At 46.9% G+C, this 27,356-nt stretch overlaps 1 protein-coding gene across 1 annotated transcript in view; it reads right to left on the bottom strand.

The window, feature by feature from the left end:
* Positions 1–27,356, bottom strand: part of MRPS18B (mitochondrial ribosomal protein S18B) — a 1,103,590-nt gene that overhangs the window by 734,525 nt on the left and 341,709 nt on the right. Inside the window, exon 3 of the mRNA XM_044084480.1 lies at positions 6,034–6,131. Coding sequence (XP_043940415.1) covers positions 6,034–6,131 — 98 coding nt within the window. The remainder of the gene's footprint in view (positions 1–6,033; positions 6,132–27,356) is intronic.

Genomic DNA, 27,356 nt, shown 5'->3' with positions numbered 1-27,356 from the left:
ATCTAATGCAATTTCCTATCCACTTAGAGATTGTCTGTTTTGAAATTGCTTTTCCTTCCATTCCTGTTGCATATGCTACCAATAACTGGTCAGTTTTTCTATTCTTGGTTCTGTCCAGGTAGTAGCGCAATTGTCTATGTACATCCAAGGTATGTAATAGCCTTTCTCCCCTGTTCTGTGGGTTGGGGAAGAATGTAGGCAGGTGGATAGCTTGGTTTAAAGATACCCTGGAGACCACCTTTGGCATAAAAGTAGGATTAGTTCTCAAGGACACTCTATCTTGATGGAAGATAAGGAAGGGTTGTACTGCCATTAATGCCTGTAATTCAGAAACCCTTCTTGCTGAAGTGATTGCAAGCAGGAAAGCAGTTTTCCATGATAAATACTGTAATTCTGCTGTTGCTGCTGGTTCAAAAGGAGGCAGTGTCAATTTTTCTAGTACAAAGTTCAAGTCCCAAGCTGGCAATGGTGGCTTCCTTGGTGGTTTTACATTTTTAATTCCTCTCAGAAACTGCCTGAGTAGAGGATGTGAGAAGACTGGAGGAGCCATGTTGTATTCTGCCGAAATGGCTGATGCATGAATCTTAATGGAAGAATAGGACAGGCCATTGTGGAAATGTTCTGCCAAGTATTCCAGGATGTTAGCTATGTTTACCAGTGACACATTTTCTCCTTTTGCTGCACTCCAAATGAGATATCTTTTCCATTTTGCTGAATAAGTTTTCCTTGTTGAGGGTCTGCGAGCCTCCAAGATAATGTCCTTAACCCTTTGAGATAAATCTGGGTTATTGTGTCTTATGCAATGTTCCAGGCAGCTAGCTGCAGCGTTTTTAGGTTTGGATGCAGGGTTTTGAAGTTGTTCTGTGTTAGCAGTAAGGGAACCAGGGGTAGAGGCCATATTTGTTCCCGAGACATACTCCTCAGTAATGGGTACCAATGCTGCCTCGGCCAGTCTGGAGCTATCAGGATGATCCTTGGCTGGTCTTCTTTGATCTTCAGTAGCACCTTGTGTATCAAAGGAAGAGGTGGGAATGCATATGCTGTCAGGTTTTTCCAACTGAAAGAGAGAGTCCACCTTCCAAGCAAGTGGGTGGTATGCCCTTGTGCAGAATTTTTTCAATTGGTGGTTGTGTGGGGATGCGAATAAGTCTATTTCTGGTAGCCCCCATTTCCTTGCAATGGATTTGAAGATGTCTGGATGCAGCATCCATTCGTGGGCATCCGTGGTAGTTCTGCTTAGGATGTCTGCTAGTATTTTTTCTTTTCCTGGTACAAATATTGCCTGTAGCTGAATGTTGTAGGTCAGGGCCACATTCCAGAGGTCCATTGCCATCCGGCATAGAGGGTATGAATGTGTGCCTCCCTGTTTGTTGATGTACCACATAACTGTGGTGTTGTCCGTCCTTATCAGCAATTGGCCCTGTTGAAGAAACGGTCTGAATGTCTGGATTGCCAGTTTTACTGCCAGCATCTCCTTTTGATTTATGTGTAGGTTCAGTTGCTCTTGAGTCCATAGGCCTTGTATGCACTTGTCCAGCATGTGTGGCCCCCAACCGAGGTCTGAGGCGTCCGTGGTGATAGTCTGGCTTGGTTGAGGGCTGTGGAAGGGCAATCCTTTGTTCAATTGACAGGCCTGGGCCCACCATTGGAATTCTTGCTTCAGGCATGGAATTATTGGAATCTGGGTTTCTAGGCTGTGCTTGTGCTGAGACCATAAATTCCTTAGGTACCATTGCAACTTCCTCATATGTAGTCTGGCATGTGGAATCAATATTATGCAGGATGCCATGTAACCCAGGGCTTGCAGGACTTTCCTTGCTGTTAGCTGGTTCTGCGTTAATGCCATGAAATAGAGGGGAAGATGCCTCTGTTTTTCTGCTGTGAGGGATGCCATTTGATTTGAAGTGTCCAGTTCTGCACCCAAGAAAGTTATTGTCTGGGATGGTATCAGTCTTGACTTTTTTATATTGACTGTGTACCCCAAGGCTTGTAGTAGATGAATGACCTTTTTCAAATCTTTTTCTAATTTGTTTTTGTTGTCCGCTTGTAATAGGCAGTCGTCCAGGTAAGGGTAAATTTGAATCCCCTGAAGCCTGCAATAAGCAATTACTGAAGCCAGGCATTTCGTGAATACTCTGGGCGCAGTAGATAAGCCAAAAGGCAATGCTGAGAATTGATAATGCTCTGATCCTGCAAGAAATCTGAGGTATCTTCTGCAATTTGGTCGAATGGGGACGTGCAGGTATGCCTCCTTGAGATCTAGAGTTACCAGCCAAGACTCCTTGCCCAGCATGGGAAGGAGCTGCTGTAGGGTCAGCATCTTGAATTTTGGAACAATGAGATATGTGTTTAGAGCGGACAGGTCGAGAATAGGTCTCCATTGGTTTTCTTTTCTTGGCACCAGGAAAAGTCTGGAGTAAAATCCTTGCCCTTGTTCCATAGACGGTACCTTTTCTATAGCTCTCATCCTTATCAAGTGGTCTATTTGTTCTAGAGCTTTTTTCTTTTGATTTGGAGGTAGGTTTGGCATTCCTCTCTTCCTTGGCAGAGTATGGAAGCGAAACCTGTAACCTTGGTCTATTTTCTGTAAAATCCATTTGTCTCCTGTGATGTGATGCCAGTTTTCTGAAAATAAGGCTAGTTTTCCGCCCAAGGGTGCTTCTAGTTGTTCCCTGGTAGGCGGTCTCAAAGCCAAGTCACTGTGATTGTCCTGTGGAAGTGGTAGTGGCTGGATCTGTGGCAGTACTTCGCTGGTTGTTGGGCTGCCACTGACGCCCCCTGTAGGCACCTCTGGATTGCCCCCTGCCTCTTGGGCACCTATTCCTGCCTCTCTGTGTTCTGGTGTCTGGAAAGGACCAATTCTTGGAAGGCCAGTTCCTACTAAACCTTGGAGGCTGGACCTGTAGGAAATCCTTGACTGTCTGTACAGATTTTGCTTTCTCTTCCACCTTCTTCAGCACCTGCTGTGCAGGGGAGCCAAACAAATTGAGCTTATCCATGGGAGCATCTAGAAGCTTTGATTTAACATGGTCTGGTAAGGACTGCTCTTTTAACCATGCATGCCTTCTGATCACTGTACCAGTCACAGCTGATCTAAAGGAAGCCTCCAGTGCATCATAGCCGCATTTTAAGGAATGATTACTGACCTGCTGAATGTTATGCACCATTTCCTGAAGAGATTTTTTGTCTAATGGTTCAGGCGAGGACAGTTTTTTAGTTAACTGGTCTAACATAAATTCCTGATACTGAATCATGTGGAATTGACAGTTTAAGGCCCTAGCTGAAAGAGTAGCAGAAGTGTAAACATTTTTACCCCATCTCTCTAAGGCCCTGGATTCCCTTTCAGAGGGGAGGGGGTTTTTTGCAGAGGTAGCTGCTACTGCCTTGGGTCCCTGTGAAATAGTTTCAGGATCTGCAAAAGGAGTCTTATACAAATGATAATGTGTGTCCGGAACCCTGTAGTACCTGTCGGGCTTAGCAGGGGCCGGAGGAAGTGAATCAGGAGCAGAACAAGCATCATTAAATGCATCATCCACAACAGTAAGAACTGGAGGAATGGCTAAAGACCTATGCTGTGGCAAATGCAAAAAGGTCCTAAGCCTTTTCCTAGAGTCTGAGAAATCCTGGCCCTGCCATTGAAATTGTTCCCTCATAGCATGCAAGGTTTCCCCAAAAGAAAATTCCTCAGGAGGAGAGGCAGAAGGAATGGAGTCTTCTGCATCAGAGTCCTCATAAGGTGAATAAGGGCCCTCTGGAGGGTCTGTATGTTCTGAATCATCAGAGGAGTAATCTGTAGAAACTAGCTCAGGGGGCTCTGCTCTAGGCCTCTTCTCTGGAGGTGGGTGAGAGGCCCTGTCAGGGTGAGGTTGGGATCCCGGATCAAGGAAATAAGATCCTCTGCTAGACTAAGCATTTGAGTACTAGAGCTAGGCCTGTGAGAGGGGGTCTTAGCAGGCACACTCTTGGTAGATTTTGCTGCTTTAGCCCTGGCAAAACCCTTAATCGACATGGAAGCTGGGGGCCTAGCAGCTCCACGTGCAGGAGTAGATATATCTAAAGGAATAGTATCAGATAAATCCTGGGTTCCTGTAGGAGCAGGTGGGATTTCAGTAGCAGATTCTGCCATGCTGGATGAGGCCTCGGTAGGAGGCAAGCTTTGACGAAGGCAGGACCGTGGACTCGGTTTCAGCCGAAACCGAGACACTCGCGGTTGACTTAACCGTGGTTTCGGCCGAAACCGCGGACCGCGAGTGTCGGTCCTTTTCCTTGCGCTTTTTAGTAAATTGCGAAGTCGGAGTCTCCGACGGCATGATATAAGCAAAAGCGGGGCCGAAAAAGTCCTCAGAAAATTGCAACCGGCGTCTAAGTGTCCGTCGGTTGAAAGAAGCACAGGCTAGACAAGCTGCTACGTCGTGGTCTGGGCCTAAACAAGGTAGGCAGTAAGAGTGGAAATCTTTATGAGGTATTTGTTTCCCACAAGTTAAACAGTTATTCACTTTTTCTGACATCGGCTGAGGCAAGAAAGAGTCCCCAACGGGGTACTTAGCTTTTTAGAAGTCTTCGGTAGTAGTAATCTCTGGTTCTGACCGACCGGCACTTGCGAACAGCTTCTGCTTCGGGCGCCACGCGGCAAGAAAGACAGAGGAAAATGGCGTCGGCTGATGCCTTTATACCCGAAGAACTGCAGCTATGACGTCGGGTGAAGTGCGACATCAGCCGAGGCCAGACCCAGACTTTGGAATCCGGCCGACCGAAGGGCTGCCTGAGGACAGGACAACCCATTTGTTAGGACTGCAGATGCATCCATGAAGGACATCTCAATCACGGCAAATGAACAACAGGTAATAAAGTCATATGGAACAAAGGATCATTTGTTGTTAAAGTCATAATAAGAACTGTAAAAAAGGGGACAAATCTAAGTATGGCATAGACAGACTACAAAAAAGCATGTGACAGTATTCCACATTCAGGGATAAAAGAATGATTAAAATGTATAAGATATACCCTACATGGATCGATTACATTACAGTGACCATGAAACTGTGTCAAACCACTATGCAGTTAAGCCATGATAGAGAAATTATTATTCCAGGGATAAAATATAAAGGGAGATATTCCAGGGTGGCTCTTTGTCACAGCTGCTCTTTTGTCTTGCCCTTAACCCATTAAACTGTCTACTTAACAGATTAGGTCATGGCTACAATTTAGCTCCCATAAAACAACAAAGTGTAAAGACTTCTCATCTTTTTGTAAATTATTTAAAACTGCATACTTTATCAGATGAGGAACTGAAAGCACAACTGCAAGTGGTCAAAACTTTTTCAGACAATACAAAAATGTCATTTGATCTTGATAAATATGCAAAAGCAACCTGTAAAGCAGGTAAGCTGCAACACCAAGAAAACATCAATTTGGGACAGAAATGTGATAGAAAAGAACTTGAGCAAGAGGGAGCGTATAAATATTTGGGAATTAATGAAGACTCAACAATAAAATATGAACAAATAAGAATAAAAGGGGATAGAGCCTTGACTGTAACCTACATGCCAGAGTTTGATTAGTGGCTTCAGTGCCTGATGGAGCTGGCTGGAGATGACTGGAGTGAGAAACCACTATCTTTTCATCCATCTTGAGGGGAGGGGAATAGCCCTGGCTTACCACTTAAGAGACTCCAGTGGGAGCAACAGGAGTTGCACCAAGGGAACAAAGCCCATATGCAAGCAGTGCCCATTTGAAGGCGTACTCCCTATGGCAGGCATCCTTATCAGAGCTCAGAGAGCTGCTAATCTGTAGACCAGCAAGCTGGTCCACTCCCTACCACCCAACTCTCACCACAGAAGAATGAGAGAGGCTAACCAGGCAAGAATAAATGGGCTGTAGAGCTCTCACCTAGGCTATGGATCCCTGTCTGTCATATCACAAAACAGATATGCTGTTTGGGTGCAGGAAGAGGAACATTCAAGCTGGTCCTTTTGGAAGGGGCAACTAAACCTAACACACACACAAGCACATACAAGCAAAAACAATACTTACAATGCACATTTTCCTGGTCTTCTGAGGTGGGATTGCTCCTTTATGGTTCCTCCGATAGTCAGACCATACTGGACGTTCACCATACCTCTCAATATATTCTGTAAAATATAGCACAGCTTTCTAATGGCACAGCAAGACAAATACCACCTTTGAAAAAGCAATTACACCACCACATACTTGTGATTTCAGAAATTTATTGCAGAATGACTGACTTTTGTTGTATGTTTACACATTCTGTATATCTTAAGCATCATTAATAAAAATAGTATAAATGTATGCAGATCTGCTTTAAAAAAGAAGTTGTGCACTCACCATAATGTTCCATCTGAGTAGCTATACTTCATTTGTCTTCAACCTGTGGGAAAACGGATCCGTATTGGATCGAGCCGACAAAGATTACTAGCATCAGCTCTGAGCTCCAGACTCCTTCCCTTACCCATAATACACCTCCACTGCCTTCCATCCCCAGATCGAGTTTGCAAAACTTATACTTAGAACCCAACCTGATAACTTACTTGTGACCTATACTACTGAACATGAACTAGGCTGAACATGCGCCAAGGAGGGAGGGACGGTTGAAAACAAATTAAGTACAACTACTCAGATGGAACGTTATGGTGAGTACATAACTTTTAGTTATGTACTCACCATAACTTCAGATGTTTGGGATCCATTTCGCCTACATTCTGACTGATGGGTTCGGAGCCGATCCCTCGGCTCCGACTCGGCACGCTTATGCTATAGAGCGAGGCCTCTAATTGGCTGAGCTATTTTTATCCCAGGATGCACCACCACTAATCCCCCAGATCTTGTTTGTCCGCATTCATGCACACATGCACAACTTGTTTATATAACATTGTTAGATGTTTCGAGATGAAACAACAGGATTCGGACCTTCTGATATCCTCTGATCTCCAAGGAAGGGGGAAGGAGGGTGGGTTATTAGGAATGGGCGAGATGGATCCCAAACATCTGAAGTTATGGTGAGTACATAACTAAAAGATGTTATGTGATCCTATCTCGCCTACATCCTGACTGATGGGACAGCGTCCCTAGCACCTAAATCCCGGGTGGCTCATTGGAAAACACTCCTGAGCACTGTGGAACCAAATGAAGCTCGTCCTCTAGATGCCACATCTAATTTGTAGTGGGAAATGAAGGTGTGCGGGGAAGACCATGTAGCCGCAGCACAAATGTCACCAATAGCAAGCTTAGAATGAAATGCTACTGAAGTAGCCATAGCCCTTGTAGAATGAGCCTTGACAGAGGTGGTAAGCTCTTTGTTAGAATAAATATAAGCTTGAGTAATACAGTCCCTGATCCATTTGGCGATAGTGACCTTTGTGACAGCGTTGCCCAATTTGTTCTCTGCAAAGGATACAAACAACTGATCTGTTTTCCTTGTTTGTTTGGCCCTATCTAAATAAAAACGTAACTGCCTGTGGACATCTAGTGTGTGGAATATAAACTCCGCTTTGTTAGAGTATTTTGGGAAAAAACTGGAAGCTCTAACGATTGTTGCAAGCATAAAGTAGAACAAACTTTAGGAACAAAAGAAGGATTTGGTCTGAGGGATACTCTGTCTGTATGAAAAACCAAGTACGGGGGTTTCACTGACAAAGCTTGAAGCTCTGAAACCCTTCTGGCTGAAGTAATCGCCACTAGAAAGGCTGTCTTCCATGATAGAAACTTTAGATCACAGGTAGCTGCCGGTTCAAAGGGAAAGAAGTCAAGGCACGCAACACTATATCGAGATCCCATGGAGGTGCAGGATGAGAAATCGGAGGTCTTGATAGAGCAGCACCTTTCAAGAAGGTCTTACACAATCTGTTGCTCATTAAAGGTGGGTCTATGGATTCATGAAAATTAGAAATTGCTGCCAATTGTACTTTGATGGTAGAAACTGAAGAGCCTTGATTGAAAAGAGAGGTCAGAAATTTTAGTACTTCTGCCACGGGAGTAGAAATGGGGTCCAGGCCCCGGAGTTGAGCCCAAATAGCAAACCTTTTCCATTTGCTAGAATACAGATTCTTTGTAGCAGACTTGTGGGCTGAAGATAATATGTGCACCACATCTGGATCCAGTGTATGACTCCTGACTATCGTCGGAAGAGGAGGAGCCAGGCCGTCAATTTTAAGGTGTGTAGGGACTGGTGTAATAGTCCCGACTGATGAATCAGTAGGTCTGGGACCTGGTCCAGGAACCATGGACCTTCTAGAGCATGTTTCCGAAGATAGGGGAACCACACTTGACGAGGCCAGTAAGGAGCAATTAAGATCATCTTGCTCCCTAAGAGAGATGCCTTTTGAATCACCCTGGGGAGGAGAGGAACTGGAGGGAAGGCATAAAGCAGGCCGGTGGGCCAAGGATGGACTAATGTGTCCATGGGGCTCTTCCCCGGATCCGGGGTTAGGGAGAAAAATTCTTTGCACTTCGCATTCAGAGGAGTCGCGAAGAGGTCACAACACGGAACTCCCCATTCGTTGAAAATCTGCCTTGCAACTGTCATATTCAGACACCATTCGTGAGGAGAGAGGATGGTTCTGCTCAATCTGTCGGCTATGACATTGGACTTGCCCGGTATGTGAGTAGCCACTAGGAAGCGTTTGGTCGAGACTGCCCATTCCCAAACTCTCATGGCTTCTCTGCAAAGGGGATAGGATCTGGTCCCTCCCTGTTTGTTCAGGTACCAGACAACTGACATGTTGTCTGAGTGAACAGCAATTATGCCCTGAGGGAGATAATCGTGAAGGGCTCGAAGGGACAGAAGTACTGCCCTCATTTCTAGGATGTTGATATGAAGAGGAGTCTCTTCCGGGTGTCATTTGCCTTGGACTGACCTGCCCAGGGAATGCCCCCCCCACCCCATCTGGGAGGCGTCCGTGGTCAAAGTGGCCGCCGGAGGAGGAAGAACAAAGGGTCGTCCCTGATCCAAATTGGAGGGCACTAGCCACCAGCGAAGGTCCCGTTTGCAAGATTCCGTGATCCATATGAGGTGATTGAGAGGGAGTTCCTGAAAGGACCACTGAGTTGAAAGAAGCCACTGGAGGATTCTCATGTGCAACCTTGCCAAGGGAACTAGCAGAACCGTGGCAGACATGAATCCCAATAGCTGCAGGACCATTCTGACTGGGGCTTTGGACCTGGGGAGTAAGGCTTGAACTTGATTTTGAATGGTTTGAATTCTGTCTGTAGGTAGATAGACCCGCGTCTGGTTTGAGTCTATCTCTACCCCTATGAATCTTATTCTTTGAGATGGCCGCAACACAGACTTTGGCCAATTGAAGGTGATTCCAAGGGAATTGCCCAGTGATATAGTGGCTCGTAGGCTCCGCAGAAGTAGATGCTTGGAGGTGGCAGTTAGGAGCCAGTCGTCTAGGTACGGAAACACCTGGAATCCTAGACTTCTCAGGTGAGCAGTCACTACTGCCAAGCATTTGGTGAACACCCTGGGGGCTGTGGTGAGACCAAATGGCAGCGCACGGAACTGAAAATGACTGCCTCCTAGGCTGAAGCGCAGATGTCTCCTGGACGTTTGATGTATCCTGATATGATAATACGCGTCCTTGAGATCTATGGAGCACATCCAAACACCCTTCTCCAACAATGGGAGAATGGTTTGTAGAGTGACCATTCGGAACTTGGACTTCCTGACTGAACGGTTTAGGATGCTTAGGTCCAAAATGGGCCTCAAGTCCCCGGTCTTTTTTGGCACCAAAAAGAATCTTGACTAAGTCCCTAATCCGATCTGGACTGCGGGGACTGGTTGGATGACTCCTTTTTGCAGCAGCTTTGAAATTTCTGAGGCTGCGGTATCCCATTGACTGGGTGGCGGGTCCAGGATTTTCTTGGACTGAGGGGGGGTGAGAGAATGGGATGGAGTAACCTCCGGCGATAATCCGAAGCACCCATCGGTCCTGAGTGATCCCTTCCCAGGCCTTCAGGTGCTTCGAGAAACGACCCCCGACTGGCTCCGGAGCAGCACAGCCGGGCAATCCCTCAGGGACTATGAAAAGCTGAAGAGCCATGAAAGGACTCGCGGTCTCCAGTGTTGCGAGGGCCTCTGCCGCCTCTGGGACGGCGTCTTCCGGATGAATTTCCCCCTCCTCTGCCTCTGGAGGGGGAACCTTCCTGCTGAGAGGGATAAGGCTTCTGAGATCTTCGGAACCACATTTTCCCTCCTCTTTTAGCCTTGGGATAAGGCCGAAAGGGAGTGGAAAATCCTGCCCCTACGGCAGTCAGAGTCTTACCTTCCTGTTCACAGCGGGTAAGTGTGTCTTTTACCTTGGGTCCAAACAGGGAGGACCCATCAAAGGGGGCGTCGGCAAATGAAGACTTAAAGGCCTCCGCGAAATGACACAGGTGGAGCCAGGCTTGTCTCCGTAGAGCAATGCCTGTACCCGCCGCTCTACTTGCCCCTTCAGCCGCATACGAAATGAGCCTCATAGACGAGTTCGAAATGGACGACATTGTAGCCAGCTGAGAGCCAACTGTCTGGGCCAGCTCCTCAGGCAGGTTACCCAAGAGGGTATCGGATAGCTCCTTAATCAGATCCCTCTGAAATCTCGTAAAGTGAGTCAGGTAGTTCAAGGACCTCAGTGTAAAGGCCGCTGAACTAAGGGTGCGCTTTCCGTACCGATCCATGCTCCTAGACTCCTTATTAGGAGGATGGACGGACGTAGAAGCCTCTGCTACATCTTGCTGGGTAGCAGATGCCACCACCATAGCATCCACAGCCACACCTTTCGTAAGGAACTCTCTATCCGGAGGCGCTGAGAGAAATTTGTTCGGACGAGCAGGCACCGGTTCCACAGAGTCTGGGTGTTCCCACGCCCTTCGACAGATCAAATCCAAGAGCTCGTCGAAGGGCGGAGACACCCAGGAGGCGGAGGGCTGAGCCCCGAAGGCCTTCAGGAACACCGACTCATCAGCAGAGGGAGGTTTGGACTGCCAGCCGCCTCGTTGTTTTAGGGCTTCCAGGATGTCTGCAAAGGAGACATCATCCGAGGACGACTTGGGGGACCCTTCTGCATCATCGAGATCAGTGTCAGATGTCAGAGACTCATCAGGAGAGTCAACGTGCTTCCTCTTGCACGTTCTCTTCCTGGGAGGTTCTTCGAAGAGGCTTCAGAAGGACCTCCAGGAGGGGAGAAACCCCAGTGGGGTAACCTGAGGCCCAGGGGCTCCGCTGTCTAAGGACAGGGGACTGCCAACCCACCCAGTCTCCAAATGTAGGGACGGAGCTGGGGAAACTGTGGAGGTAGCCAAGGAAGATTTGGCTAAAGCACTCCTCATAGCCCTGAAGGCGGGACCACCAGAATCCTGGGAGGGTCCCCCCTCCGTGGCCACGACAGTGGACGGTACTCCCGCCGACGCACCAAGAGGGAGACTTGGGACCGAAAGCATCAATCCCGAAGCCTCCCCCCCAGGGCCGAAGGAAGAAGTCCGTGCACTGAACTCCAACCCAAGAGCCGGAGTTGGAGCAAGGGTCGGGCCCGACCCTAACACCTCCATTGGTTCCACCAGCACCGGCTCCAACGGTGCCGAAGCTGTTGGAGGAGGAAACACAGTAGGGGAGTGGACCATCGGCTCCGAAGCCAAATGGGCTGGAGCCGAAACCATCTTTTGGAACACCGGAGACTGGAAGAGTCGAAGGAGCACCCTGTCGATGTCCGAATCGGACATCTTGGATGATCTCGAGGATACCGATCGGGCCCGAACCGATTTCTCCATCGGCTCCGAAGGGCTCGGGGACCGGCTCCGAAATGACTCAACAATTATCGGCTCCGAGGAAGGTTTCAAGGAAATTTCCCTCGGTGCCGATAAGGACTTCGGCTCCGAGGGGGAAAAGTCTGAGCCGATAACCCTTATCGGTTCCAATATCAGTGGAGCCGATGAGGGTGACCCGCCTCTCGATGCCCCAGACCTCGGCTCCGAAACCATAGGGGTCGAGGCTGGAGGCATCGAGGCAGACCGTTCCGACCTCGGCTCCGAAGTCCGTGGAGCCGATGGAGAAGTCTGCTTAGTTTTCTTAGCGGTCGGTTCCGACTGACTGGTCGGAGCCGACGCTTTCCTCTTCTTAGAAGGAGACGGAGAGGAAGATAAAGCCTCCTCGAAGGAAGGCTTGATTAATCCTTTGAGGATTAATTTGTTTTTCCTCTCCTGGAGGACTCTAGAAGAAAACGCATGGCATACACTGCACGACTCTTGCAGATGTTTAGCACCTAGGCAATAGACGCACGAGGAGTGGTCGTCCGTTATGGACATTTTGAAGCCACACCTCGTGCATTTTTTAAACCCGGAGGGTTTATGTTCTTTAGACATAATCAGGCTAAAATACAGTTAACCACAACTGGAAAAAAACAAAAGGTTTGACACACAAGAAAAAATATATACCACTAGATTAGTGTTAAATATTTAAACTAAAGACCCTTTTTTTTTTTTTTTTTTTTTTTAAAACAAGACTGTTCAAAGAGAAAATAGAAAAGAGAAAAAGAGGGTCAAGACCCTCTAACTTAACGGGTAATTGACCCACACACAACCACTAAGGTAGTAGAAACCACAGGGGAAGGCCCCTCTAACTTAAACGGGAACCTTCTCTGACAGGAAAAAACACGAAAACCTCAACTAAATTTCACAAAAACACTCGTATACAAAGAATAGCCGTTAAAACAGCTTTTGGGTTTAAGTGAAGCAAATACTGACAGGAAAAAGCCTAATAAATAGTACTTAGCCCAGCCAATGTTGAGACCACGTCCAAGCTCTGTAAGCGGCAAACGAGATCTGGGGGATTAGTGGTGGTGCATCCTGGGATAAAAATAGCTCTGCCAATTAGAGGCCTCGCTCTATAGCATAAGCGTGCCGAGTCGGAGCCGAGGGATCGGCTCCGAACCCATCAGTCAGAATGTAGGCGAGATAGGATCACATAACATCTTCTTTATCTGAAGTAGTTTACTTCATTTGGTTTTCAACCTGTGGGACAGAGTCCCCAGCAACTAAACTTCTGGGAGGCCCTCATGGAAGAATATTCCGGAGCACCGCAGAGCCAAAGGATGTACTCCTTCTAGATGTCAAATCCAATTTACAATGGGAAATAAACGTATGATATGAGGACCAAGTAGCTGCAGAGCAAATGTCATCCAAAGACACCCTAGACCAGAAAGCTGCAGACATAGCCATGGACCTAGTGGAATGAACTTTAACCTGACCTGGAGGAGACATGCCTTTGTCCTTCTAGACCTGCAGGATGCATAAAGAAATCCATCTAGCTATAGTGACCTTGGAAATAGGTTTGCCAAAAAAAGGGTCTATAGAACGAAACAAACAATTGATCACATTTACAAAAAATTGCTTGTCCTGTGTAAATAAAATCATAATGGTCTATGAACATCCAACATGTGTAGTTTGTATTCTATCCTGTTGGTAAAATTGGGAAAGAACACAGGCAAATTTATAGTCTGATTGATATTGACTGGTGATGCTACCTTAGGAAGAAAAGATGGGTTGGTTCGAAGAGAAATTCCATCTTTATGAAAAATCATGTACAGAAATTTCATGGACAAGGCCTGTAATTCCAAAACCCTTCTAGCAGAGGTAAGAGCCACCAGAAAAGCTGTTTTCCACGATAGAAATTTTAGATGTGCAGTTGCAGCAGGCTCGAAAGGCAGAGCGACCAGAGCTTGGAGAACCATAGTAAGGTCCCACGGTGGAACAGGATCTTTGACCGGGAGGGTGTAGCAAAAAAGTGCCTTTAATAAAGGCTTTACACAGTCTAGAAGATGCCAAGGATGCAGAATTCTCACCCACATGAAAATGAGAAATGTCAGCCAACTGAACTTTGACAGTAGAAGAACTAGCTCCATGCTGGAAAATATCAGCTAAAAAATCAAGAATGGCTAAAATAGGAGCCGTAAAAGTATCCAAACTCCTCTGAGAGGCCCAGAAAGAAAAACGTCTAAATTTGCTGCGATAATCCTTTCTGGTAGAAGACTTATGAGCAGCTACCAAAATAGACTTAACTGAGGAGGAAAGTCTGGGAGTCCCAGCAATCATGGGAACTGGAGCAGCCAAGCCGTGAGCTTCAGGCTGTCCAGACTCAGATGAGGCACCCCCGATGGGTGTGAAATCAGGTCCTGAATGGAATCTAGGATTCAAGGTGGAGCCAGAAGGTGAGACCAAAGGAAGGGAAACCATACCTGGCGAGGCCAGAATGGGGCAATGAGGATCACCTTGCTCCCCAGTCGACAAGCTTTCTGCAGAAACCTCGGGATGAGAAGAACTGGTGGGTAAGCATACAGAAGACCGGGAAGCCAAGCATGAATTAGAGCTTCTCTGGGGGACTCCCTCCCGTGGGGGGGGGGGGGTTCAGAGTGAAAAACCTGCTGCACTTCACGTTGGAAGGAGATGTGAAGAGATCGCAGCAAGGTTGACCCCACTCACTGAAGATCTATTTCGCTGCTGATAGATTCAGAGACCACTCGTAAGGCATCAGAATGGTCCGACTTAGCCTGTCCACTAGAATGTTGGACCGTCCCGGAATGTGCATTGTGATGAAAAAGCGACCGGTGGAGATCGCCCATTCCCACACTCATGACTTCGCAACAAAGGGGATAAGATCTGGTCCCTCCCTGTTTGTTGATATACCAGACTACTGACATGTTGTCTGACTGAATGGCAATCATCCCCAGAGGAAGAAAGGCACGAAGGGCCTGCAGCACTAGAAGGACCACCCTCATCTCTAGGACACTGACATGAAGCTGGTCTCTATAGAGGACCGCAGGCCTTGGACTGTCCTGCCCGAACAATGCCCCACCCCCACCCGAGTTGGGAGGCATCCGTGATCACTGTGGTTTGGGTCGGGGCTGGAACAAAGGATAATCCCTCCAAAATGTCCGGAACGACCAACACACCTGACTCAGGTGGATAGGATAGGTTAGTGGTAAACCCAACAAGGACCACTGAACCGCTAGAGTCCACTGAAAAATCTGCATGTGTAGCCGAGCACATGGAAGGAGAGTTATGGTCGCCATCGAGCCTAGGACCTTCAACACTGATTCCGCTGTTGGGAGGTGAGACTGGCAAATTAGGGAGACATGCATCCTGAGGTTTTGAACTCTCTCCGAGGTCAGGAACACTTTGCACTGCAGTGTGTCTATCCTGGCACAAATGTAATCTATCACCTGTACAGGCTCTAGTAGAGACTTGGCTGTGTTGATTGCAATACCCAAACTCAGGGCAAGTTTCAGAAAGTAATCCCTGGTTTGGGAAAGTAAAAGCCTGGTGGGAGCAGTGAGGAGCCAATCGTCCAGGTACGGATAGACCTGAATCCCCTGAAGCCTCAGGTGAGCCTCTACAACTGCCATCACTTTGGCAAACACCCTGGGGGCTGTGGTGAGAACAAAGGGTAGGGCTCGAAATTGATCATGATTGGCCCCTAACCGGAAGCAGAGGAACGTCCTGGAGCTTCTGTGCATTTTTATGTGATAGTAAGCATCCTGTAGATCTAAAGAGCACATCCAGTCCCTCTCTTGCGGGTATGGCCTGATGGACTGCAGTGTGATCATCCGGAACTTTTCTTTGGCAACTGACAGGTTCAGAGTAGAGAGGTCCCAGATGGGCCTCAAGTCCCCCATTTTCTTTGGCACCAAAATGAACCTGGAGTAGAAGCCCGATCCGCACTGATCTGGGGGGACAGTTTTGATGGCTCGGTTTCCTAGCAGCTTGGAAATTTCCTGTACTGCTGCCTCCCTTTGCGTAGGTGGAACATCTGGGAGGTGTTTGGGAGTTATGGGGGAACCCACAAAGGGGATAGAATATCCTCTGGGTATGATTTTAAGCACCCAACGGTCCGTTGTTATGGACTCCCATGCCGCTGGGTGCAAGGACAATCGTCCCCCGACTGCCTCCAGAGTAGAGCAGCCAGGCAACCCCTCAGGGTTGCTGCCCGGGTCTGCCCGAGAATGGTTCTCGAGACCCGAAGTTTGAAGACCCCCTCGGCCTCTGCGCCGGCGTCCATTCTCTCCCCCTCTGCCTCTAGAAAAAGAAGAGCCCTTAGTGTCTCGAGAATACAGAGACTTCTGGAACCACATCTTCTTTTTCCCTCTCTGGTTCCGGGAAAAAGACTTTTGAGGGTTAGAGAAGCAGATCCCAACAGCAGACAGTGTCTTCCCGTCCTTCTCATTCTGGACTCGTGTCTCCTTGACGGTCTTACCAAAAAGAGTCGAGCCATCAAAAGGAGCATTGGCAAAGGACGCCTTAAAGGGTTCGGTGAATTGGCATTACTGAGCCATGCATTACGCCTCATGGACACGCCGGACCCAGCCGCTCTTTCCGTAGCATGGGAGAGTAGTGGAATAGACGTATTTGATACTGCTCTCATAGTGGCCATTTTCGCGGAAAATGAAGCCTTGTCCTCCTGCAACATGGACTTGGGTGGAGACTCCTCTAGCTCTTTCACTAGGTCATACTGGAGTCTCGTGACACGAGCCAAGTAGTTCAGAGCCCTTATTGAAAAGGTAGCTGAAGCATACACCCATTTCCCTATGTGGTCCATCATCTGTGACTCTCGGTCTGGAGGATAGATCGAAGAACTTTCCTGAGATAGTTCCTTCTTCGTGGCTGCTGCTACCAACATGTCGTCCACTGGGGAGCCCTTGTTCCAAGAAGGCCTGTCAATAGGGGGACTCAGAATCTTATCAGGGCACTTGGGGATCGGTTCCGCGGTATCTGGTTCCTTCCATGCCCGCAAGGTGATCAAATCCACTAAAGGATCCATGGGAGGGGACACCGAAGATGTAGACGGGACCATGCCGAAGGCCTCCAGAAACACAGACTCATCAGAGGAAGGCTTGGGGGCAGACCAACCTCCCCGCTGGTGCAGGATCTCCATGATGTCTCCAAAGGAGACATCGTCGGGAAGTGATCTTGGGGAGGAGCCTTCCTCATCATCTAAATCTGTGTCCTCGGTTAAGGACTTGAGGGAGTCCAAGTGCCTCCTCTTGCACATATGCTTGCGAGGCACATCTCCCGTGGGGCTCTCCGGGGAGCACTCGCAAGCCATCTGTTCCTCTGGGGGAACAGTCTGGGGCTCTTCGGGCATAGGCTGTCCCTCTGGTAAGACAATGGGGACCGAAGACAGAACCAAGGGGGTCTGGGCCGAGTCTGAGGGGATGGTCAGGAGCCTCAATCAGATGGAGAGGACCCGAACCTGTTCTAACACATCAAACGCCGAAGGAGAGTGGACCTCCTGGGAAGCTAATAAGGAGGCCAGTCTCCCCGGATCAGATGTGAGAATCAAAGCCAGACCTGAAGTGGACAGAGCTCCGAGGGAGGGAACCTGGCCTGAACATCTGAGCCAGTGGAAAAGGTTCCACTCCCTCGGATCCGACACCCAGGCTCTGGCTCGGATCCGAACTGGTCGGATCTGACACGCTCCAGGCAGCTGTCAGCATAGAGGTCGCAAAGGCAGTCGGCACCAACCCTCTGACCAAGGCCAACCTCAGATCCAAGAACTCCGAAGCCGAAGGTCGGATCGGGAAGGGGAAATGAACTGAAAAAAGGGAAGCGAGCTCCCCCCTCCCTAGGGAGGGGGGCTGGCAACCCCCTTCTGGATCTGTGTACAGATAAAGCGCCTCATCATCTTATCCAGATCCATGTCCGATAAAGAACGGCTCGACTGACACGAGGCCATGGACTATGACCTGGCCAGTCTGGGAACCAAGGCCTGGGAATCTGAACATGCCTCCTCCGGCTCTGGGGAGAACCTCGGAGACCAGGGCCAAGGAGAGTCATGGATCCATGCAGACTTGATCGGGGACGAGTGGCCCGGGGAGCTCTTCCTCTTTTCCTTTGTCTTTAACTCTCTCTCCTGCTCTCTAGCTCTCCTCTGCTCCACTACCACAGGCTTAGATGCAGGAGTTTGAGTCCCAGCCTGAGAGGGAGGGAGGGGAAGCCAGAGGGAGAGAAGTGGAAGGGGCAGTCATAGCAGCCGCTGTGACTGAAGCTGAAGACGAGGGAGGAGGTTCATTGGCAGGCAGAAGACCTTTGAGGGCCAACTTGACCTTTCTATCCTTCAAAGCTTGGGGACTGAACCCCGCACAAATGGAGCACTCCACATTAAGGTGGGCCACATCTCAGCACAACACACAGAGTGTGGCCTTCCGCTGGGTAGAGCTTATGGCCACACTCTGTGCAGCGCTTAAAGATAAGCTTTTCAGCCATACTATCAAGCAAGAAGCCTTAAAAAAAGAAAGACAGAGACCAAAAAAGTACAGTTTTGTACCTCCCATAAAGGTAGATGTTCGAGTGTAGACACTGCTGCAGTCATTACACTTGGGGTTATCCTGCCGTCAGGCGGTTCCCCAGTCGGCCTGAGTTCCAAAGTCTTGATCCGGTGTCGGTTGCTGTCGCCTCCTCCCTGACATCAGTGTGACAGGGGTATATAAGATGCAGCAGACGCCATTTTCATCAGTTTTTCTTGCCCCAGATGTCAGGTGCCCCCAAAAAGGTAGGCAATTCAAATTGCTAATAAAATATACATAAGAAAATAATCAACAACTTTCAGTTACTGGCAAATACTCCCCATAGGTAGTAAAGGGTAAAAGAAATAGGTACGCACCAGCAAGTAAGAGGGGAAGGAGGGAGGGTAACCTAGACTGCAGCAGTGTCTACACTCGAACATCTACATTTATGGTAGGTACAAAACTGTACTATGTTCATCGTGTTACACTGCTGCAGTCATTACACTTGGGTAGAATCTCAAAGCTGAGGTAGGGTGGCTGGTTCTATAGGGCATTAGGGGTAGCTATAAGGCCCTGCAGCACTGCAGTGGCGAAGCCAGATCTGGATTTAGAGTATAGAGGCAGATGGTAATGCTTGGTGAAGGTATGTACAAAACTCCAAGTTACTGCTTCCAAAATATCCATGGTAGGTACTCCTCTGAGGTAGGCAGTTCAAGTGGCTGTTGCCCTGGTGGAGTGAGATCTAATGCTGTTAGGCACAGGTTTCCCATGGTGCGTATAGCAGAAACATATACAGTGTCCTATCCATTTTGAAATTGTCTTTGAAATGGCTTTTCCCTGTGCACCTGTGGCATATGCTACCAATAACTGCTCAGATTTTCTGAAAGCTTTGGTTTTGTCCAAGTAGAAGCGTAACTGTCTGTGAATGTCCAAAGAATGTAGTAGTCTCTCCCCTTTGTTCTGTGGTTTTGGATAAAAAGTTTGCAAGTGAATAGTTTGGTTTAGAGCCACACTGGATACCACCTTTGGCATAAACGTAGGATTAGTTCTGAAAGACACCCTGTCCTGGTGGAAAATGAGGAAAAGTTCCACTGCCGTTAGTGCCTGTAATTCTGAAACTCTGATATTATTGCCAGGAGCAGAGCAGTTTTCCAAGAGATGCATTTTAAATCTGCTGTGTTAGCTGGCTCAAAAGGAGGTAAAGTTAATTTTTCCAAGACGAAGTTGAGGTCCCAAGTTGGAGTAGGTGCTCTACGGGGCGGTCTTATGTTTCTAGCCCCTCTGAGGTACTGTTTTAGCAAAGGATTAGAGAAAATTGGTGGATCCGTGTTGTAATGAGCAGAAATGGCTGAGGCGTGGATCTTGATGGATGAAAAGGAGAGGCCCTTGTCCAACATCTCAGTTAAATATTGTAGTATTTGAGGAATATTTGGGACAAGAGGGTCAAGGCTGTGAGCCTGGTTCCAGGCACAGAATCTCTTCCATTTATCCGAATAGGCTTTCCTGGTACTAGGCCTTCTGGCCTCCAGAATGACATCCATAACAGCTTTGGAGAGAGGCATTGCTTGCTTGACTAAAGAATCTTCCATGCATCTAGGTTTAAAGTCGTTAGCTGGCTGTGAAGTATCTGATTGTTGTGCTGAGTCAGCAGATGTGGTATTTGAGGCAAAATCCAGGGTGGTCCTTGTGCTAAGTTCTTTAAGATTGGGTACCAGTGCTGGCGTGGCCAGTCTGGTGCAATCAGGATCATCTTTGGCTCTTCCTGTCTGGCTTTTATGAGTACCTTTGGAAGGAGAGGTAGTGGTGGGAAAGCATATACTTGTAGGTTTCTCCAGCTGAATGAAAGGGCATCCACTTTCCATGCTTGTGGATGGTAAGTCCTTGTGCAGAATTTCTGTAGCTGGCAGTTCATTGGGGATGCAAACAGATCTATGTCCGGGCTCCACCATTTCTGTGTTATCATTCTGAATATTTGTGGATTCATTTCCCATTCGTGGGGATCCATGATGTTTCTGCTCAAGTCGTCTGCCAGTGTGTTTTTCTCTCCTGGCAGGAATTGTGCTTGCAGATGAACTTGATAGTTTATAGCTGTGTTCCACAAGGTCATGGCTTGTCTGCAGAGGGGGTATGAGTGAGTGCCCCCTTGCTTGTTTATGTACCACATAACTGTGTTGTTGTCGGTCTTTAGTGGTAGTTGTCCTGGATGCAGCAGGTCCTTGAAGGCTATAAGGGCATTTTGTACAGCTAGCATCTCTTTTTGATTGATGTGAAGATGTCTTTGTTCTGCGGGCCACTTGCCCTGAATACATTTTCCTGCCATGTGTGCTCCCCAGGTGTAATCCGATGCATCTGTTGTCAGTGTTTGCCTGGCTGTGGGTTGAGTAAAAGGCTGTCCCTTGTTGAGGTGACAAGCTTGAGCCCACCATCGAAACTCCTGTTGAAGGCAAGGAATTAGTGGTATAACTGTTTCCAAACTTTGACAATGTTGTGACCACTCTTTAGGTACCATTGTAGTTTCCTCATATGCAGTCTGGCATATGGAATTAGTAGAATGCAAGATGCTATGTAACCCAAGGCCTGCAGAATTTTTCTTGCAGGGAGATGGGTTATTGTTGCCATCAATTGAAAATATTGAGTCAGTTGTCCTTGCTTGTCTGGCGTGAGATAAGCCATCTGTGCCGTTGTATTCAAGCTGGCACCCAGGAATATTATCTCTTGTGCAGGCACTAGTTTTGATTTCTTTTCATTTACTGTGTACCCTAGGCAACTTAACTTTTTTACAAATGCTAGATGCTTTAGAAGAATGTCCTTGCTCTCTGCTTGAATCAGGCAGTCGTCCAGGTACGGATAAATTTGAATTCCTTTCTGTCTGCAAAATGCAATTACTGGTGCCAGGCACTTTGGGAAGACCCTGGGCACAGAAGATAAGCCAAAGGGCAGTGCAGAGAATTGATAGTGCATTGAACCAGCTATGATTATGAGGTAACTTCTGCACTTTTGTCGGATAGGGACATGCAGGAATGCCTCCTTGAGGTCCAATGTTATGAGCCAAGCTTTCGTGCCCAGCATGGGAAGATGCTGCTGTAGTGTCAACATTTTGAATTTTGGAACATCCAGGTAAGTGTTTAGAGAAGAAAGATCCAGAATGGGTCTCCAGGCCTTGTCCTTTCTGGGAACCAGAAAGAGTCTCGAGTAAAATCCTTGTCCTTGCTCCTGTGGTGGCACCTTTTGAATAGCTCTCATGTCCATGAGTGCTGTTATTTGTTTTTGAGCCTCTGCCCATTGATTTGGTGGCAGATTTGGCATTCCTTTTAACCTTGGCAGAGTGTGAAAGTGGAACCTGTAACCTTGTGATACAATGTTGAGAACCCATTTGTCTTTGGTGATCATATGCCAGTTGTGATAGAAAAGTACCAGTTTTCCTCCCAAGGGGGCTGCCAAGAGAGAGCTATTTGACAGCTGTAGTGGGAAGTCATTGGGGCTGTTTTTTATATGGTTGGGGCCTGTCTTCCCCTTCCTTCTGGCCTGATGCACCCCATTGTCGAGGCCTGTAAGGACCTTGTGGTTGACCTCTACCTCTTGGACGTCTGTATCTGCCCCTTTGAGGTCTGTCTGTAGCTGAAAAGGACCAATTCTTTGTTGGCCAATTTCTGCTAAATCGAGGAGGCTGTACCTGCAAGAAATCCTTCACCATTTGCATAGATTTTGCCTTATCCTCCATTTTCTTTAATACCTCTTCTGCCTTAACTCCAAATAACATCTCCTGCTGCAAAGGAGCATCCAATAGTTTTGCTTTAACATGATCTGGTAACATATGCTCTTTTAACCAAGCATGTCTTCTTAATGACAGAACCTGTAACTGCTGCTCTACAGGAGGCCTCTAAAGAATCAAAACCACATTGCAAAGTACGTTTTCCCACTTGTTCAGCTACATGCAATAAATCCTGCATTTCCTTAAAATTAGGAGGATCTGAATCTGGAAGCATTTTTTTGTTTCAATTGAGACATCAAAAATTGCTGATATTTTAGCATGTGAAACTGGCAATTTAAGGCCCTCATTGCTAAAGCTGCAGTCGTATATACTTTCTTCCCCCATCTGTCTAATGCTCTGGAATCTCTGTCAGAGGGGACTGGATTCTTTGCTGATGAGGCCTTAACCCCTTTGGGTCCCTGAGAAATAGTTTCAGGGTCAGTAACAGGGCTTTTATAAAGAAATTTGTGAGAGTCAGGGTCTCTGTAGTACCCGTCAGGCTTAACTGGGGCTGGAGGTAAAGAATCAGGATTTAAGCTGGATTCAGTATACACATCATCCACAATATCTAACACTGGCGGAATAGCAAGGGGTCTGTGTTGAGGTAATAAAAGGAAGTATCTGAGCCTTTTCTTGGATTCTGAGTAATCCTGGCCTTCCCAATGGAAATGCTCCCTCATGGTACGTAAGGTTCCCCAAAGGAGCAGTCCTCAGGCGGAGAGGCTGATGGAATAGATTCCTCAGCATTAGAATCCTCATAAGGGGGTAAGGAATATCCTAGGTCTGAGGAAGAATCTGAAGAGATGGACACCTGGTCGGATGAGTCATAGTTTGCATCCTGTCTAGGCCTTTTATCAGGAAGGGGATGGGACCCCTTGATCAGAGTGATTAGGTCTTCGGCCATTTTGAGCATTTGTTTCTTAGGCATGGAGGCCTGTCCTGGAGAATGCTGTATTTGTTTCTTTGTTTTTAAAGGAAGTTTAGACTTAGCAGAAGGTTTAATGCTTAACTGAGTAGGTCTGAAAACACCCTCTGAAGCTGAGGGTTGTTCAGCTACTCCGGATCCCTCTGTAGGGTTAGTTTCGGTAGGCTGAAAATCTTGTGCGTCCGAAGGCCCAGCCGACTCCACGTGGGAGTCAGAGGTGGCCTGTGGTTCTACAGAAGCGGTCGTCAGGTGCTGCAAAGGCGCCTCGCTGAAAACCGGACAACCGGCGACTGACCTAAAAGAGGCTTAGTCGTCAATTTTGGGCCTCGGATGCCTATCCTTGTCTTTGCGCGTTTTATGTATTCCGGTCATCGGAAGTTCCAACGGCATGGTGTAATTGAATTTTCTGCCAAAATAATGGGCAAAATCAAACCGACATTTAATAGTGCGCTTGTTAAACCTAGCACAAAACCGACAACCAGTGACGCTGTGGTCTGGGCCTAGGCATGGGATACAATAAGAATGGAAATCCTTATGAAGTATTTGCTTCCCACAAGAAATAAAGTTATTAACTTTTACTGACATCGATCTGAGGCAAGAAAAAGTTTCTCCAACAGGGTACTTAGCTTTGTAGAAGACTTCGGTTCTGGATTCCGAATGAAAATCTCAGGAGTCGGCAACCGGCACTTGCGAACTGCTTTTGCTTCGGGCGCCACACGGCAAGAAAGACTGAAGAAAATGGTGTCGGCTGCATCTTGTATACCCCTGTCACACTGACGTCAGGGAAGAGGCGACAGCAACTGACGCCGGACCAAGACTTTGGAACTCAGGCCGAGTAGGGAACCGCCTGACGGCAGGATAACCCCAAGTGTAATGACTGCAGCAGTTTAACACGATGAACATCTTTCTTTCTTTTGGCTAATAACACACTCACCACATTAGACTGACAAAGGGGGGGGGGCCACAGACAAACTACTCTAACTACAACTACAAACCTACACTTGAAGCCAAAGCAATAGGAGGGGAGAAAGGGTACCTATACTAACCTGAAACGGCTAAAAGTAACAGAAAATTTAGAAAAACTTACAATCAGAATCACCCTGCTAGCTGGAGCTCTAGGGGACACAATGTTTTACAAATCGCGGCAAACGAGTTCTGGGGATGGAAGGCAGTGGAGGTGTATTATAGGTAAGGGGAAGAGTCTGGAGCTTGGAGCTGAAGCTAGCAATCTTTGTCAGCTCGGATCTGATACGGTGCCGTATTCCCACAGGTTGAAGACCAAATTAAGTAAACTACTTCACATAAATCTGTTTCCAGCAATAGTTAATTTAACATGCTGTTCAAATGACATACAGGTATAAAGCCTCAACTTATGGTACATGCAGCAAGAGCTTGGTAAGTGGCTTGAGCATCTGCTGTACTTGGCATGAGGAGGGGAAGGAATGATGAGTCTTAACCTGCTCACCTTTCACTATGGGGAGGATCAACAGTTTCACGCTGGTGGGGCAGATCCTCTCTGCAGCACAGGTGGAGGTCGGAGCTTGTGTAGGCCACCAGCTAGGTCACAAGGGCAGATCTGGATAAATCTCTGACCTATGGCCCAAGAGTAGTGATGATACCAAGACCACATTTCACGGCATAACCTGCTTCCTGAGGTGACACCAGCAAGTAGGGTGGTAGGGCCACAACTGATACAATTCACAACTTCAGGTGGTGGCTATGGCAACTCTATGGCTCCCCACCTTCCACATTCAAATAATTTATAAGGTTTACTACCTGCCAACCCTTAACCAAGAGAAGTAATCTAAAAAGATGGCATGGACTGGGGTGAAGGTGAGCTTCAGGGTGATGCTGCTCTGTAGCAGTGCATTCCTTAAGAAAGCCACTTGGATATTAGCATCTGCATAAAAAGTGAGTAATTGGAAACAAATACTAAGTTTCAAAGCATCCAGAAAAAAATTGCTGTAGTCACACCTTTCTTGTAAATATACAAATGGCCACTCGAATGCCTAACTTAACTGAATAAACTGTGAATAATATTACTGGTACTTGTAAATAACATACAAAAGTATTGTTTCTACTTTGTTACTGTGTTATGTATATCCCTGTATTGTCTTTTGTTTACGTATAATTTTCTGTTTGTGTCTTACACATGGTGATGGAGACATTGCGGAAAAGGGTTCATAAACCAGTCCAGCTAACTGGTTATCAAACTAAAGTAAACAAACAAAACAAACCACAGACAAATGGTGCATGTCATATAGAAAGCCTTCAGAACATTACATTTTTTTACTGATGTAATACATTTTGCTAACCAAGATGGGTGTCAGGATTTACATTCTGGGACAGACAAAGAAATGAGGACAAAGTAGAAGCCCAAGTAGTTCCAATTGCAGAGAAAGGCAAAGAGATTAGTTTACTATGGTCCATACTCATGTGCAAGAAAGGAAAAGACAATCCAATGAAGATGATTTGGGACAGACAGGGAGAAGGCAAGAGGAACTGATGGTGTCCAGCAAAGACATGGATGGAGTGCTTGAGAGAAGACTTGCGACAGTCAGGGATAACTGTCAGAGAAGGTAGGAGATTAACAATGAACCTTGAGAGATTGTAAAAGTTAATATGACACTCTGACCCCATGTAAAAAATGGGAAAAGAGGACTGATGGTGATGATGATTTGCTAGCTAGGAATCATCTATACAGCTTATGGCTTTTTTTTTCTCATGAGAAATCCAGGGTTATACTTAGAAGGCTAAAGGAAATCTGGCCAGGACAATGGGAAAATTTCTACCTCTGTTGGCGCAGAAGCAGCAGAAGTCCACACAGAAAGATATCAATGAAGGGGAGTGGTCTGAGTTGATGACTAAATTCTGAGGAGGTTACCAGAGATTCAAATGTGCGAGTAAGGAAAACAAAATCATGTATAAAGACACAAGGTATGCCGATGAAAGAAACTGGTTATTGTCATCATTTGGGCATTTGGCTTCATGTCGACTTCCATGTGAATGGTTCCCTTTACCAACCTTCAGTTAATCCTCCAGCTCTGTGGCAAAAAGAAAAAGACCAAACCATTACCAATTAGCAGCTTGGTCAATGGTAGAACTGGGGAGGGCAGGAATGGGACTGCTTTTTGTTGGCGTGCCCACTTGTGGTAGAGATTCTGTACTACCCAGGTGTTGGTCATGCTGCTACAGGGGGTAGGTTAAGGCCAGTCCACATCAGGCAAGTCATGGCTGTGGTAGAGTCATGGTTGTGGCTATCTAAGCCAGGTCCAGCAGTTCTCACATGGCATGTGTAAGAGTGTGCATGCTCCTGCTTATTTTCTGAAGGCTTCTTGTGTAGATTGAAAGTGTTTAAGTCAGCACCTGGGGATGGTGTTAGGGGTTTTAAGTAAAAATCCCATATGGCTCCCTCACTGATAACTTTTCCACAGACCACTTTTATCCAACAGGGGAACAAATAGACATCAAGCTCTAGCCCCAGTACAGAATGACTATGTCAGGGGGCTTAATTGTCAGAAGCCACTGGGGAATGCACAGAAAAATAAGTTTGGATAACACTCCTCCAGTGGATGCACAAGATTCAGAAACTTCAGGACTCCCAGCCATTCAGAGACTTTCAAGATGGCTGCATGTTGAGTAACAGCTTAATTCTACCTCTCCCAGTGTGAAAATAGAAACTTAGAGAATGTCAAGAAACCTACATTTGTGGGTAAATTTCAGATGCCAAGAAAACAAAATACAGAAAAACCTGAAGGAAAATCACCTACAAAAGGCAATGAAAACACAATGACTGGGAAAAGTACTGTAGCTGTTCATGACTTCCAGTAATCTACTGGAAAGTATAAGGCAAGTGCACACAGACCTGACTAACATAAATGAAACATTGATGAAGTATATCAACTCAAACAACAAAAGCCTGGAAAAAGCTTTGAACAGATATTCAGAAAAGGTGATAAAACTGCAAAAATCAGAGGTCAAAATGAAGAAAATGCTTGCTGAATACAAGTCAGCACAAAATAGGTTTAAAAAAATAATGAAATCAGAGAACACAGCATGTAGGGAAAACCTGGGAATTTCTGCTGTACCTGAGAAGCTGGAAGGAACAGACCATACTCATTTTATGAAAGCAGAAATAAGCAACTGGACTGGTATTCTAATTGTTAATTGAAAGGGCTCATCATGTGTATACTCCAAACCCGGCTATGAGAAAACAACCTAGACCTTTAATAGTAAAGATGCAATATTACCAGTAGAAGGAGTTGATTCTGACAAAACTGCGGCAGAAGGGTACAATACAAAAAGTGGGTACCCAGTTATCTTCAAAATATTTTTTCAGGAGGAACAAAATCATTCTTTGATGAACTACATGCTAAGAAAGAAATACAAAAGTTTGACAAACAAAGCG

Source organism: Protopterus annectens, chromosome 9.part0 (assembly GCF_019279795.1).
Source record: "Protopterus annectens isolate FY-2018-M chromosome 9.part0, PAN1.0, whole genome shotgun sequence".
NCBI classification, from domain to species: domain Eukaryota; kingdom Metazoa; phylum Chordata; order Ceratodontiformes; family Protopteridae; genus Protopterus; species Protopterus annectens.
Note: the sequence above shows the minus strand (reverse complement) of the source record. Positions and strands in the feature narration are given on the sequence as shown.